Source organism: Pholis gunnellus, assembly GCF_910591455.1.
Source record: "Pholis gunnellus genome assembly, chromosome: 5".
NCBI lineage: Eukaryota > Metazoa > Chordata > Actinopteri > Perciformes > Pholidae > Pholis > Pholis gunnellus.
The window spans coordinates 8443196-8458645 of NC_136531.1; the positions used below are offsets into that span (position 1 = coordinate 8443196).

The 15450-nt window shown below is 43.1% G+C and overlaps 1 protein-coding gene across 3 annotated transcripts in view; it reads left to right on the forward strand.

The window, feature by feature from the left end:
* The window catches only part of lrba (LPS-responsive vesicle trafficking, beach and anchor containing), a 180203-nt gene that overhangs the window by 129897 nt on the left and 34856 nt on the right, over positions 1-15450 (forward strand). For all 3 annotated transcript variants that reach the window (XM_079159646.1, XM_079159648.1, XM_079159647.1), the window contains exons 44-46: positions 4914-5054; positions 6746-6865; positions 9849-10001. In XM_079159646.1, the coding sequence (XP_079015772.1) occupies positions 4914-5054; positions 6746-6865; positions 9849-10001 (414 nt within the window). The remainder of the gene's footprint in view (positions 1-4913; positions 5055-6745; positions 6866-9848; positions 10002-15450) is intronic.

The following is a 15450-nucleotide window of genomic DNA, read 5'->3' on the forward strand; positions in this document are numbered from 1 at the left end:
CCAAAATGGTAGGTGATATACAAACCAGATAATCTGTTTGATTAGTTGTTGACTTAGTTGAGGCAACCCTGGCTGTAGTCAAAGCAGATCTTAACTGCACTTGTTCTCTCTCTCTCTCTGTGACTCCCATTTTGTGGTTTAGCTATCGTTTTCTGTCCATAATTCAAACTTCATAATTGAATTCTTTCAAGTTTAACCTTCTGCAACACCCCAGGAAGTGAAGTAATACTCCCCGGTAGCTCCAGGCATCAAGTGATTGGGTTTAAAACAATCAGACCTGCCCTGAGATGCTCCCTGGCACATGAATACACTCACTCACACCGCTGAAACTACTTAAAAGATTCTCCCCCATGTTGTAAGTAGACATGCAGTTATTTACTTGCATGAACTCCGTCTTTTCCACACATACACAGAAAAAAACAACCTGCACCTACTATTTGCCAGCTCCCCTCGTCATTTTAACATCCGTCGTGGGTAATGTTGTCCAGCGATGGGAGGACAGAGGATTAGTTTTAGAGTGAGGTGATTGAGCGACTGTCTAGCTGCTGGAACCAAAATGACTGAATAAATCAGCCGTGGAAACATAAAGGCATGTGTTAATGGCCAGAGAAGACGGAGGAAATGCATTTCAGAGTTACACTTGAGGGCATTTGTTTGGGTCCTGAGAGCATCCCATAATCATGCGGGGTGAGGGAGAGGTGGAAGTACTCATCTACTGAGGTAGAATGGAGCATGTTACCGTGTGGAAACCAAAAATATGTTTTACATTGCTTTCATCAGTCTGAACATGGACATAGACCCCCTGTCACAGAGCTGATGTGAAAGCTACCTACATTTCGGACTCACTGATTCTGTTCGGTACTCTAAAAGTCAGAGATCACAGGAGTTTGCAATTGGTCAATGGTGAGAATTTGGACGTGACCTCAACTTTACAGAAGTGCAATGCAAATTTACTGAAGCTTTACTGAATAAAATTCAATGATAGCGGTGATTTTCTTGAAATAGTGAATTCATTTTGATGTTACAAATTCTGGTGCGACTGAGCTGAACATTCATTAAAAGGCATTAAACCTGCACGCTCTCATCCAATGCAATACAGCAGTAGCCCTGTCCATTTACGTCGGGCACATGAGCCGTCCACTCACACTTCCATTCTTTCACACCGCCCTGTCATACAGATTCAAACACCCCAACAGTCAACACCTTGTCCCTTAGCTTCTCCCCAGTCCAGCTTTCACTTCCCATCTGCTCCTCTGTGTCTCTGTGCTCTGGTTTTATCCCTCCCAGTGTAGCTTTCGCCACTGTATGAAGCTGCATAATTCCTCTGTTTTTCTGGCTTCATGTTGCCCAGTAGGCTGAAATGTGACAGTTGTACTAGCCCCACGAACAACACACACACACACGCACACACACACTCACACAAACATGCATCCCTCATTCAGTTTCTCCGCTCATTCTGCCTCCCACTCTTCTCCTTTGCACTGCCGTAGAGTTTGGACAGCTCAGCCCCCTGTGCACAGTCAAGCCTCGCAGCCCCGGGGACTAAGTGAATGAAGGGGAGATTGGGTGAAAGGAGGAGAAACAAAGAGACAATCTGAGAGCATAAGAGGAAGGAGGAGAAGAGTGCAAGAGAAGAAGAATATCATCATTTGCCGTCCTTGCAGTTCTTCTCTCCTCAGAGAGCAGAATATACGCACAGAGAAAAGGAGGGGAGGGAGCGGGGCCGATCTTTATTACATCTGTTTTATTCATGTTGTCGACACACGTGTGATATCAGTGTATGACCACTGGACCGTGGCAGACTGCAGTGTCTGGAAAAGGGCAAGCAGCACCGCACAGCCCCCACCCCCCCAATTCTGCATCCGCAATCATCTGCGCTCTGTTTCTTTTCTTTGCATCCTAATGTTTTCTGACCGTCGCTGCTGTATGTCTGTGTCTGCATCAGTCACCACCTTGCTTAGTTTCTCCCCTTCCTCCTGCTTTGTTTCCTCTTTATCGTTCCAGTTCTCTTCCTCCCTCTGTTTGCCTCTCACTCTGTCTCTCTTTCTCCACATCTCTCTTATCCCCCCCACCCTTACTGTATGTCATGTTGGTTGGATGTCTCATATAGAAACGGGTCATCTGAGAAGCCTCCAGTGACATTGAGAAGCCAAATTGCCATGAACGTACGTGTGTGTGTTTGTGTGTGTGTGTCACACACTGTCATCATCCCCAGCACCACAGAGGCCACACAGAATTTATGTTCCCTGTTGCCAGAGCCATTCTGACCCCAGGGACTTTCTTATCATAAACTCTAACCTCAACCTGACATCAAACGTCGACCCCCGAGATAACATTGTAGTCACGATAAGCCCACACTAGAACTGACTGCAAGTGTTGTAACTCTCCTCTACCCTTTGGTACACCCCGGTTCTGCACACATTTCCCCACAATAATGCACTTGTCCTACATATAGATAGCTGTAGGATGTTTGTAATTGGTCAATGCGGGTCATACAACTCCACTGAAGGTAAAAGCATGGTCATTCTTGTTGTTGTCCTGCTTTTAATGAAGCACAACAAAACAATCAAAAGAATTGTTTACCTCCTAACCCGGAGATTAGGTAGTCTACATTTACATAGCAACAGAAATAGTGAGGATTTATTGAGTGTTGCCTGTACCTTTTGTGCTATAACCCACTACTCACAGCCACATCAGCTAATGGTGTATTGATTTCACCATACGCGCCCCATATGTTTATCCCCCAGGCCCTCCACACCATTTTCACTGTTTAAATAGGACATTATACATAAACACTCCTTTCAAAAAGGCTCTTTTGATTTATGACTCAAAGCCCAAGTGATGCTCAAATCGCCGGTAAGCCATTATACTTCATCACCGGTGACCCATTATTGTTTTAAAAGCAAAGCAGCACTGGATAATGTTCTTATAATAGTTCTCAGGAAGATCCTTGTTGTTCCGTAAGGCAGTGTTTTCTCTCGGAGTAGACATGCACATTTTATTTGGGTCCTCCACCTGAGGATAATTTGGAAGGCTACAAAGTTAACCTACTGAACATACAGGAAGCATTATGTATAATCTCAATTATCTGTTTCATGTTTCCGTGACACACTGTCAGTTTCTGATGCAGACATGAATTAGTAAAGTGACATCGCCTCTCTCGTCTCTACATGGAATACGTGTGATGCTGTTTGAACAGTTTTAAACATGAATCTGATTGTAAATGGTGTCCAAAACATGTCGACCGGTTTTGAGTTTCCTGCCTTTTTTTGGCAACTGTAATTATTTCTTGTGAATTCTTCTCACAGAGGCCTAAAGTGGCTATGCAACACCATCACCTCTGTTAATGAAGAAGTGATTAGGACTAATCCAAGATTAATTCTCTGTTTTCCTCTTCAAAGCGCCGGCACATCTTTGTTCTGTAGCTTTCTCCCTAGTCTAATTAAAACTACGAGATTGGTTAATTTATCCGAGTCCTCATCAGAGCGCTACTCTTTGCCACGACATATTAGGCCAATCTGTGGTGGGGCGGCAGCAGGCGGTCCATCAGCACACTGCCGGGCGCTCCGCTCTGATGTACGGCGCCGTCACCGCCGCTCTGTTGTAGCTACTGTAAGCTGAGAGCGCTAGCCCCACAGTAATTTACAGCAGTAAACAATGTCGGGCACGCGCAAACCAACAGCCCCCACACGCACTCTCACACACAATTCTCCCTCTCGCTCTGTCACTGTGGCACTTTCAGTCTTTTTTTTATTTTATATGCCTCCTCTCCCTTTTCTTTTTTTAATGAGCCGACTGTTATTAGGGCTATAAATCAGACCAATGGGCCTGATGTATAATTCACTGTGTGTACTCACCCACCCCCCAGTGGCCCTGAGGAAGCCCGCAGTGTATCACTGTCAACACAGAGCTGCACAGTGTGGTGGCACCAGGCATTTCTCCGTGTAACTCCGCACACACTCTGAAGAAAACGACTACATATATGCACACGCCAAACCCGAGAAAAGCAACCAATTCTGCACAAATCCTGTGTGCATCACTCCCCACTACACTCAAATGCATGAACACAAGCATGCCCCATTACACCAGCACAGAACAGTAGCCATAGCACAGATCAATATCGATGCCTGGCCCTGGCTGCGTCTTGCTCTGACAGGCACCCTATGATATGAAAGAGATCCAATTGATCCACACCCTACTAGGCCCTCATCCTCAAAAGGCCATCATTCCATTACCATTGATCTGCTGTGTGTGTGTGTGTGTGTGAGGGAGAAAGATGAAGGGGGGCTTGAGGGAATGAGGCACAGCCAGCAGAAGACTAATAAAAATTGAACCAGCCTGAAAGTGATTTCTATAAATGAGTATTTAAATAATAGCCGAGCAGCACAGCGTTATTGGTTTTGTAGAGCGATGGACAATTAATGCAACTTAACCATTTTTCTAGACTACAAAAAGGGCTGGTGACCAGTGTATTAGTTACAGATTAATAAAAGTAGAAATTAAAGCAACCCACAGCCTTGCTATTGATATTCCTGGTGGGCACTCTTTCATTGGAGCGCATTAGTTTTCTCTGACAGACTACAGCTGCGGGGGCTCTGTTTCACAGCCTCTAAAAAGCACTCTGTGGGAAAGGATTGATCTCTGTCTGAAGGGAAACATCATCTAATATTCATTTGAAATTGCACAAAGGTTACCAGCCTCATTTGCCTTGCAACTGTTATGCTTCAAAGAGTGGTCCGTGAATGTATTCACAGTAAAATTCAGTAATCCTTTTCCGTTTTACCTTTTGCTATCACGCCCATGAGTTTTGTCGTTTCTCGTCTTTAACTCTGTTTTTATGTCGAGCAGCAGTTAAAGGAAGTTGCAGGACATTTTTCACTGAAAATATGTTTTATGTTTCAATTTCTCCATAGCCCATTGGTGCTCTGAACCCCAAGAGGGCAGCATTCTTTTCAGACCGATACGAGTCCTGGGAGGACGATCAGGTGCCGAAGTTCCACTATGGTACCCACTACTCCACCTCCAGCTTCACCATGATGTGGCTGCTGCGTATTGTAAGTGCAATGTATATAAAAAGATACATAATATTAAAATCACTGCGGATTTAAAATAGGTTTGCAGCGTTCTTGCTGTGCTTTTTATTACAGTGTTGTGAAAATCATAAAAAAGTATTGATATGCAGCCCTTAGGAAAATCACATTTGCAAGTTTAACTGCTGTCAATAAGACCAAGACAGACTCATGGTTCTCCGCTGAGCCTCCTTTTGATAAAAGAATGGTTGAATCATTTTGTGGATAATGCTCTGAGGGGAAGATCCTTAGCTGTAATTCATAAAGCACATGCAGCCACTGTAGAGGCTTGACATATTCACTCATTGGTTCTCTTTCCAATCCACATTTTCTTGCACAGATATAATGTGTCACTTTGATAGAAAGTGAGAAGACCTGCACACACATTATCTAGTGGTTCTTAGTTGTTGATTTTGAAAGGCATTGTTGATATGTATATAGCTTGTTTTATATGTTGTTTCCTTGTCTACGGTTTCTGACAAATTCAATAAGATGTTGATCACAAAAATAATAATGTGCATCCAAAAACATGATATATATGTATATGTGTAGTAGTCCAGGATATTCCTTTTTCAACATCTAGCTAATGAGCCACTTCCACTGAGTTGTATAAGTATAGTTATTCACAGCAGTAAGCATATTCAACCGATGTGTCAAAGTATTTATAATGGATTTTTAGATTTATATTAATTGTTTCCCTTTCGAGTTTAATATCTTTAATTCATTCATAATTAGGCACCTATTTCATAGAAACAAATGTATTTATCTACGATTAAGAGCATATGTATGCTAAATATTGCAACACATGCATATTGTCCCTCATTTATTGTTGCATATTATTTATTATACTCTATGTTGTTGCCATATAACAATGAAACAACAACAAAAACAGTGCAATTAAATGTCTGCCATGAAAAGATGTTTCCCCTCAAGCAAAAATATTAAGATATTTGAGGAATCCAAGATATTATGTGATTTGATTTATTTTGGAGAGTATCTGCAGTGTACATACATTGTGCACCCGAGTGCTCTCTTTCTGTGCCTTTTGTTGAATGGATGCCATCAATCTTTCCATACTGCACTCGAGGGAGAGGGAGGTTACTAAGTTTCTCCAACGTGCAGTTTTCTGCTGTTATTGTCCCAGTAGCTCACTGTCTCAGTGACTCCCAGTAGAGTTACCACATTGATCCCTGCACATCATTAGCAGGCTTACTCTAAAGCCACTTTACCAGGAACCCTCACTTATAACTCTCATCAGAGTAACTGAAAACTACTTGGGCAATAATTGTGAACTATTTTTTTTGGGGGGGGATTTTGTGTTTATTCGTGAGACTTTACCGTGCTCATAATCCACGTCATTTCAGACTGAACTTAATTAGCTATCTTCAGTATTAGTTTGTAGCTGAGGCCCAGCATATTGTGTCCATGTCACTTGGGGGCTATTGCGTCAGAGAGACAGCTATTGATCTTTCCTAACAAGATTATACATGATTAGAAATGCGTCGGTAGCAGGAGTGTATTGGTTTTAGTAGCTCGCTGGGATTATTTCATTTTGGGATTGCAGTTTGTTAGAGGGCGAACAAAGGGATTCTATTTTAACAATCACAATAGGTGTTGCCATTGACAGCAGCAGAACCCAGAGCTCAGATTTCAAGCATTTTTGTTCTCATCGACAGGAACCCTTCACCACGTTTTTTCTGAACTTCCAAGGAGGGAAGTTTGATCACGCTGACCGCACCTTCTCCTCAGTGTCCCGCGCCTGGAGGAACTGCCAGAGAGACACATCTGATGTGAAGGTACTTGCACACACACCGATGCATGCACACACATGATGTGAAAATACGTTCCTGGTTGACTTGTTAGAAGTTAGAAGAGATAAAGGACTGAGCACTCCAGGAGAATAAATCCCCATCCAGCATCTTTACAGACAAAGAAGAAAAGGTTTCAAAAGAGTAATGTCCAGTCACTACCAATCATTGTCCCTTTGCAATGAAAGCTTCCTGGTCTTCTGATCAAAGCGTAAGACTAATCCTCATCTGTCCCAGCCGTCTGTCTCAGATTCAGCCAGCTATAACCTGGACTTGAATCCCTGCCCACTGGGCCCCCAAACACTACTGAGCGGTTGGAGCTGCCCCTGCAGCAGCTCAGGTCATTCTCATACTGAAGGCCTTCATACCCCCAGTGCACACTTTAACTGCACTCCTAAAACATTTACGACTACAGTCAGACATTCTATGTCAAAGCTGGGTTTTGCTTGGTCTCCTGGCACAGGGTCACTGGATGGGGGAACAGCGGTGGTGTTGGGGGTTTTGACGCTTGATTGCGTTTACCACCCCCCTCACATCCCGCCGATAAAACATATGGATTGTGTTACAACGTAGCTGGCCATTGCTTGATTGCGAAAGCCCAACAAGAGCCGTCGTTTGCTCTCTCGGTCTAGACCTGTCAATGTGGATCAAACTGTGAGAGCTCAAACTCGGATCAGAATAAAGGGGAAATCTGGACCACATCACTTTGTTTCCATGTTCTGTTTGGATTATTTGCATATTTTGAATGAGAGTCCGTCGACTTTATCCACTCGGACGCACACATTCATGTTCAGGCAAAAGAGGAATTAGGGATGAGATGTATCAATTTAGTATGCTAAGTACACCATTTAGCTTTAGCATTTGAGCCATTGATAGCAACCCTCTGTCCCTGCCAGAGGGCGAAAAGCCCCAGTGTTTTCATACCCCACTGGTAAAGAAGGAGTGATAATAGGTTACAACACCCAGATTCAATGTGTCTCTAGCCTGGGTGACGCTAGCGTGACCTCCAGTCCCCAATCCCCTGACCCCTAGCTTCAGCCCCAAGGCATCAGAGGGGGAGAGAGAAGAGCAGAGGGGTTAGAGGTAGCAACAGTGGAAGTGTAGCAAAGCAGCCCAGAGGCCAGAGCCCCTTCCAGTGACCCATGACAGGACAGGATTGGGGATCAGAGGGGCTGGCCTCTGACCAGGCCGGAGCAAAGGGGCCACTGCACATAATGGTTCATGCAAGGCAGGCTTGAGTGTTGGGGAGCGAAGCCCTCGAGGTTTTGTTGGGGTGTGCGTGTGTGTGTGTGTGTGTGTGTGTGTGTGTGTGTGTGTGTGTGTGTGTGTGTGTGTGTGTGTGTGTGTGTGTGTGTGTGTCCTGCCACCTCCAGCTCAAATTTACAGCAGGCTGCAGCCAGTGAACCTGGGTGTGCTGGAGGCCTCGTTAAGAGGTTGACCTTTTAGTTTTAGGTCAGGTTTTGTGGAGTGAAGAGATTTCAGAAGTGAGGAAGTGCTGTGTTGTTTTAAACCTGTGTGTTTGCTTGCTCATTTGATTGGATGTTTTCACCCCATTGATGAGAGGTGGATGTATTGTGCAGCTAATCTAAAAAAAAAAGGGTAATGTTATTGTTTGAGTATATTTGTAGAGATCATGTTGCATGAGACCAGGCTCTTGAAAATCGGTTTAAAAAAAAAAAAGAAATGCTTAAACCTGCTACTGGGGCTCAAGTTTTAGTATTTGTATGCTGCCATGCTGTCATCATTGCTGCTCGCATGACAGACTAGAGCATGACAGCTTGAAGTTGGACTGTTCATCTCTGATGTCAGACTGTCTACAGGTTTGCATCTTTCTCTCCTTCTCAAAAGCACCAGTCACACTCGTAGTCACAAGTTGTGTTCACAGACAGCAGGGCTACCATCAAATCCCCAAAACAAATGCTGTCAATAACTAGACTAATCATACCATGAAATCCTTTGAGATATTAACTGAGATTCTTCTTTTACTATATTGAAGTGAAGAATGACGTCATGGTTTTTGTTATAGAGTACATTTTGAGACGAAAGGAAAACACTGTATATTATCCGTTTAAATATCCACAATTTACAGCAAAATATTCATTTTACACTTTACTCTTTTTAAACTATTTACATGAAGCAGCCATCCTTGTATTTCATAATCAGTGAGACATACCCACAATAACAACTTTACCGTTGAGGCCTGGCGCGCTGTATGGATTCATCTACATGCTTTTAAACTCAAACTCAATCCTAATGTTTACACTCATTGCGGCAACTTCTGCTTTGTTAAGAACAACGAATGGCTAAACATCTGGGGTTGCATCTCATGTCATAACTGCATTTTTCTTCAGTTTGAAAATACTTTGTGTTGTTTGGGACAGCCAAATAACATCATCACAGTTCAGAAAGAATTTGGCTGACTTTTCTGTTGTTGTGGGGAGGGGGGGGGGGGGGGCTTTATCTGCTGCTTAGATACAGATGAAGCAAACGATTACTGAGTAATGAAGAAACACACAGACGTTTTTGACATCTTCTATAGTGGCCAAAGCACAAATGCAGGCAGCAGACAAGCAGTCAGAAATGTAACTACCATGAATAATTGTACAATTTGGAAAACATCACTGTTTAACTGTTGTAAGTGTCACACACAGCAATCCGTGAATCATTTCTGAACTGGATTCATACAGGGATTGCCCCTCTGTTTCACTATTACTGATACTTATACTACGACTTACTTCTTCAGCTCTCCTTAATACTCTTAGACATGTTCAAGTCACACCTTTCTGAGTCTGAGGGCTGCTTGGTGATTTCTCTGAGCCTTCTGTAGTCTCAGAAGCATCCTTCAGTCAGCATTATCATTTTACCCATAACTAAGCCTGTGTCAGCTATTTAGGGGAACTCTTTTGTGCTTGTAGCGTTGTAATAAGCCAGTGTGTAAGTTTAAATGTATCTCTGTGCTTTGTCCGTGCAGGAGCTGATCCCAGAGTTCTACTACCTCCCCGAGATGTTTGTCAACGCCAACGATTACAACCTGGGAGTGATGGAGGACAGCGCCGTAGTCTCCAATGTGGAGCTGCCACCTTGGGCCAAGAGCCCAGAGGAGTTTGTACGCATCAATCGCCTGGTAAGAAACACGGACAGAAGCTCCACATTCATGCACAATCTATAGGCGTCAACAAGAAGTGTTGTTGTGGTCGAAATGGTCATTATTTTTCATTTCTAATACCTATAAGTTGCTAACACACATTTACACGTCAACATGTCTACCTCTGCCCCATATGCCGCATAACCCAGACCAACTGAAGCCTTGCCAGAGGTTTCTGCTAATGCTAATTCAAAGAGACAGTGTTATTTCCTGATCGTCTCACAGTTCCTCCCGTTACCTGAGCCTCCCGCTCCTCCGACATGCCCCAGCTCTCAGATTGCCGTGTTGGCGAAGTGATCCAACATCACCTCACCTCCTATCCCTATCCACCTCGCCATCTCTCTTTCTGTGCTCGCTCTGTCCACACACATCTGGTGCACGTTTATGTGCGTGTGATTGCAACTGTGTTTGTGTGCAGAGAGATGATGCAGTATCCCGTTTCTGATCTCCCCTTCAGCCCATAGCAGAAACATTCAGTGTACACGCATCTCGGATGTTGTCAGACTTGCTGTCATATTTTCATTGTAGATGTTCTCTCGTCTTCCACACACACACACACACACACACACACACACACACACACACACACACACACCATGCTGTAAAACTAAGGTAACTCTTTGGATCAGATTACCTTGCTCTGCACGAGAAGGTCAAAATAACCTCCAGATTGTTTGTTGCTGGAATAGTTTATCATTGGTACTTTTAGTTTTTCATTTTTTCTTACTTGATATGATTTTTACTGATACTCAAAGGCCACGCTGTCCTTGTAAAATGTGCTTTCTGCATAAAATTCAAGAGAAAAATAAGAATCTACAAAACCATATCATAGGTTATAATGCAAATAATTATGCCTGTATTTTTGTTGCTTTAAAAAGTCCTCAGTCTGTTGAATTTTGAATTCCTTCTTGGGCCACATTCCCTCTAAGGAAAATGTTTGGGGTAACAACAGCTTCCTGTTGTGTGCCCACAGTAGTAATGTGTGCTGATGAGGCCGGGTGTGCTCTGTGACCTGTGTAGTCGTGTGGTTGGGTCTGTTAACCAGCCTGCTGATAGGACCAGGCCCCTATCATTAATCACACACTTCTCCCTCTTTGGCTGTCAGCGTGGTCTAGGCCAAGGTGGACGTGTAGGTGGCATGTTGTTTCCCAGTGTTATTAAGTGGAACTTAATTTGTACGAAAGAAGGAAAATACTTGAACATTTTTTGTCATCTGCTGTCGTGTAGCGTTGAAACAGTCGGTCAATTGTTTAAGTATTTTATTTTTGAAAAATGTTAGTATCCACCTTCTAATATATGAAGATATGCTGCGTTGTCATTTTAATACCTGTTCGTCGCTCAGACAGACATTTTTCACAATTTCCAGACATTTAATAGACTAAATTAATACGTTAATTAGTAAAATAATTAACAGATTAATTAATGGTTGCTGCTCTATCATGTTTTTATTGTAGTGCTGTTTCACCATTTTAAAATGTCCCGCCTTTCAGTGATTTTACATCTTAAATAAATACTGCTCTCTTGAGTAAATATTGTTTAATATACAGAACTAGAACATACTCACCTTTACAGTATTTGTAATTTGGATATTATTATTGAACACACTAAAAATCAGTCAGAGCAGTATCACTGGAGGAACTGACTTGAAAGCGTCTGTGTGTTAATGTGCTTTGTGCTCCTGCAAGCACAAAGCGGCTTTTCATTGCCCGTTTAAGTGCTGCAGTCTCATCTACCTCTGCTCCCTCAATTTCCTCTGGTCCTTTCCTTTGTGCCCAATTTAGCACTGCAGAGGCAATTTAGACTTATCCAAATGGTCTACGCTCATGCACAGCTACCTGCTAGTTACTGCTCTCAGGCTGATACATTTTCAGTCTGCGGTTTTCTTTCTCTACTGTGTGCGAATTGAGATATTGATCCAGCGTGCAGCCAAGCCCAGGAGGCAGGTGTAGGTGCACAGAAACATAACACGCTCTGTAAAAAAGACAAAGAGGAGCTTTCTGGGGTTTCATAAGGGTACTGTTAATATCTGCTTCATAACAACATAAGAGCACACTGTTAGTTTGTAAAATCGCTGATCAGTTAACCTTAGGCAGTATAAGATAGGACAATTATTCCGTCACATTGATCCATTCCTGCAGGATGTTGGCTCCACTTGTCAATGGTGGTCCGACATTAATATATTTTAATGTAAATGTTTCATGCAAATTAGTTTGATCAGTTAACTGTACATTGTCAGTATAGGGTTACATTTGTCTTTAAAAGGTAACACTCGTGCAGTATTTTTTTCACAGTACTACGGTACATTTGCAGACAGAATCTGAGAGACAGAGTACAGGAGGGTGGACAGGAAGGATGAAATGGGCCGAGGACGAGGTAGAGGGAGGGATGTGTGGGTGGACAGGTCTCTGGTCGTGACAGATAGCTGGCATTAGAGGGTGTCAGCTGGCAACTGTGGTACTGTTGGGAGAGAGATGAGCATGGCGGAGAAGAGAGAGGGACACCGAAGGAGTTAATGGGCTGTTTGGCTCTCTTTAGCTTGTCTGCTGCTAATGGCCTCGCAACACACGGATACACAGCATGAGAGAACACGCAAACACACGCAAATGCACACACGCTTACAAACACACACATGCCTGCTGTCTCCACTCTGGTTATGAGCCCTAGATGATTAACAGCTAATTAGGGCCCAATCTGGAAAGGCCATTAAAAGCCTCTCACAGTAAAGGATTGTGCTGCTGTGCAAAACGGCAGCTTGTTTTTGCTGTTGTGAGGGAGAGTTGCATGGTTGGTAATGAAAGAAAAAAAAAAAAAAAAAAAGAAGATATAAACATTACATCAAACTGTAGCCTGGTTTATATTGCTTTGGTCTTGGAAGTGTCATAGTTCATCACTAATGTTTAGTAAAAACTGCAAGTGTGCGCCTACACAGATTGTTGTTTGACCTCCGGCTTACAACACTGGAGGCTCGAAGGCTCCGGTTCGGTTGAAAACCGTGAGTTTGACATGTTTAGGAATGGTTGGATTTTAGAGAGACTTACTGGAGACAAAGTGCCTTTGCGACCTTAAGTCAAGCATGCACCTTCACTACACTAAAGTGTCTACAGTATACTTAAATGTTTGCTTGTAAAGGCACACTCCCTTTTTCTTGACCCCTCACAAACCCACACACACACACATACACGCAGAGACAGCGGGTCTTGAGGCGGCATGCCACAGAGATCAGGGGCTTCTTGTTGTTTTTACCAGTAGGTCGAAGGAGAGGTTAAGAACTTGATCCCTCCTCCGCCAGATAACTACATGTCTCTGGGCACTGTCAGCCTGTCTGACATTCCACTATATATGACCACATCTCACTTCTCAGGTCTGCTAACCATTAGAGCCGTAGCAGGTGATCCTGTGTATGTGCTTGTATTTGTCTGCACATCGATGTTTACATGTGCTGTCATGTGTCTTGGCTTCACTGTAGCTGCTGATATGGAGCAGCCTTAACCACTGTCTGTTATAGTAGCCATCTCCTGATGCAAATTAGTGGTGCAGCGGATCATAAAACTCACTGTTCGGATCGTACCACGGATCAGATCAGCGCAAATATAACTTTTAGTGATCCCTGATCATGTTTTTTGCCGACGATACTAATTGCCGATCATTGATGATCCATATTGGCAAATACAGATCCCTTTGTTTGATTATAGCAGCTGTTCTACAAGGCTCCAGACTATTGCTGCTTAGAGCTAGTGTAAACAGGTCATAATTCCTTTTCTAATGTCTATTTATGTTGTTGTGAAAACATCTCCTTCAAACTGGATTTATTAAGTTTCTCACCAACACTACATTTTACGAGATTACATGTGAACACATCATGATCATTTACCTTCGCCCAATACTCATTTTCATTGAACAGAGCCTGAACGCATCATGATGTAAGTGAACCTTCGTTCGTTGGCCATTGGCGGTGCTGCCATGGTTGCTAGCTCTCCTGTCAATTTAAATACGGATTGATTGTTTACAATGTAACATCAGAGATCGCCGACTAGAAAAGCATAAATGCAGATGTCCTGATCCGTACGGATCATGGATCGACAGTGGTGCAAATAGCCTCTAAACAGTCCACCATTAGACTGTGATCTACACATTAAAGCAGACAGAATCTCTAAAATGACTGTTTTAACTGTAAAACGTTGGTTATCTACACTTAAACATATCTAACGTAATTTATTTCAAGCCTTAAATATTCGTAATATAGATCTGGTGCCAAGTGTCATGTTAGTTCCATAGTTTTTATGCATCTCTTTCCAAGGCAACAGATATCTTTTTCTTTTCTGTGGAAGGTGGGGTCACCATCTAACCCATTTGAACTCTACAGGGTCCGTTTGCTGCTCCATAGTTCACATGTTTGGTTCCCTTCCGTCATCTGCGCTCTTGTAGTGCTGCTGATAGACCTGCAAACCACACACATGGGAGAGACGGGCAGCACATTACTTTCGGCCTTTTTCCCCTTATAAAGCAACTGCTCACTCAAAGCAGTGACAGAGAGATCACTTAAACTGCCCTCACAGAAGGAGTGAGAGACTCTGCTCTTGTTGAATGGGCAAAGCCAGTTGAGTGATGGGTCAGAAGTTGATGCTGAGAGATTTGACCGCAGGTCACCGCCACACCCGGTAAACCCTCACTGTAAGTACCCAACACATCTCTGCTCTATGGATGTTAGACACCAAAATAACTTGTGTGATTCTCTGAAAGTAATCCTTTTAACCATCATGTGGTAATTGTTACAGGATTGGATATCTGTAATGTGCCTTAAGCAACCATGATTAGAGTATGGGATGCAGGCATGGGATGTGCGAATTGCCATTTGACTGGAATAACAGTGAAGACAGGTGTCACGTGTTACTTTCGTTGATTACCAATTGGAATACGCAGGAAGTGATGTCTCATTCTAATAATTTCAATTGTGGCTACATTTACCTTTGCTGCAATGCAACAATGGAAAGGATCCTCTGACAAATGTAAACCCCTTTCACTAAACCTATAACCTAGTAGTAGTCTTTGTGACTAATTCATGACTCCGTAATTACTGGAGCTACCAAACCATTTAAGCTTTGCCTGATATCAGACGGAGTTGTCAACTTGACCTCAGAGGAGTGGGCGGATTCAAAGGTCTGGACCCAGGCAAGATGGAACCCTGGTCCACTGCACAGCACTCAACTTTTTCAGTCTCAGCTGCTCTCAGCCACTTTTGAATCACAGTAGTAGTTAGACACGACCCCCCCCCCCTAAAATGTAAAACATGAAATCGTGGGCAGCCATTACTTGCAAACACAGTAACGCATACTGCTGTCTTCAAAATGATCTGATGTAAAAATGTTACTGGTTTAGGATGTTGATTATCTGAAAAGCCAGACAGACCTAAGTACATATTTTAGGAGGG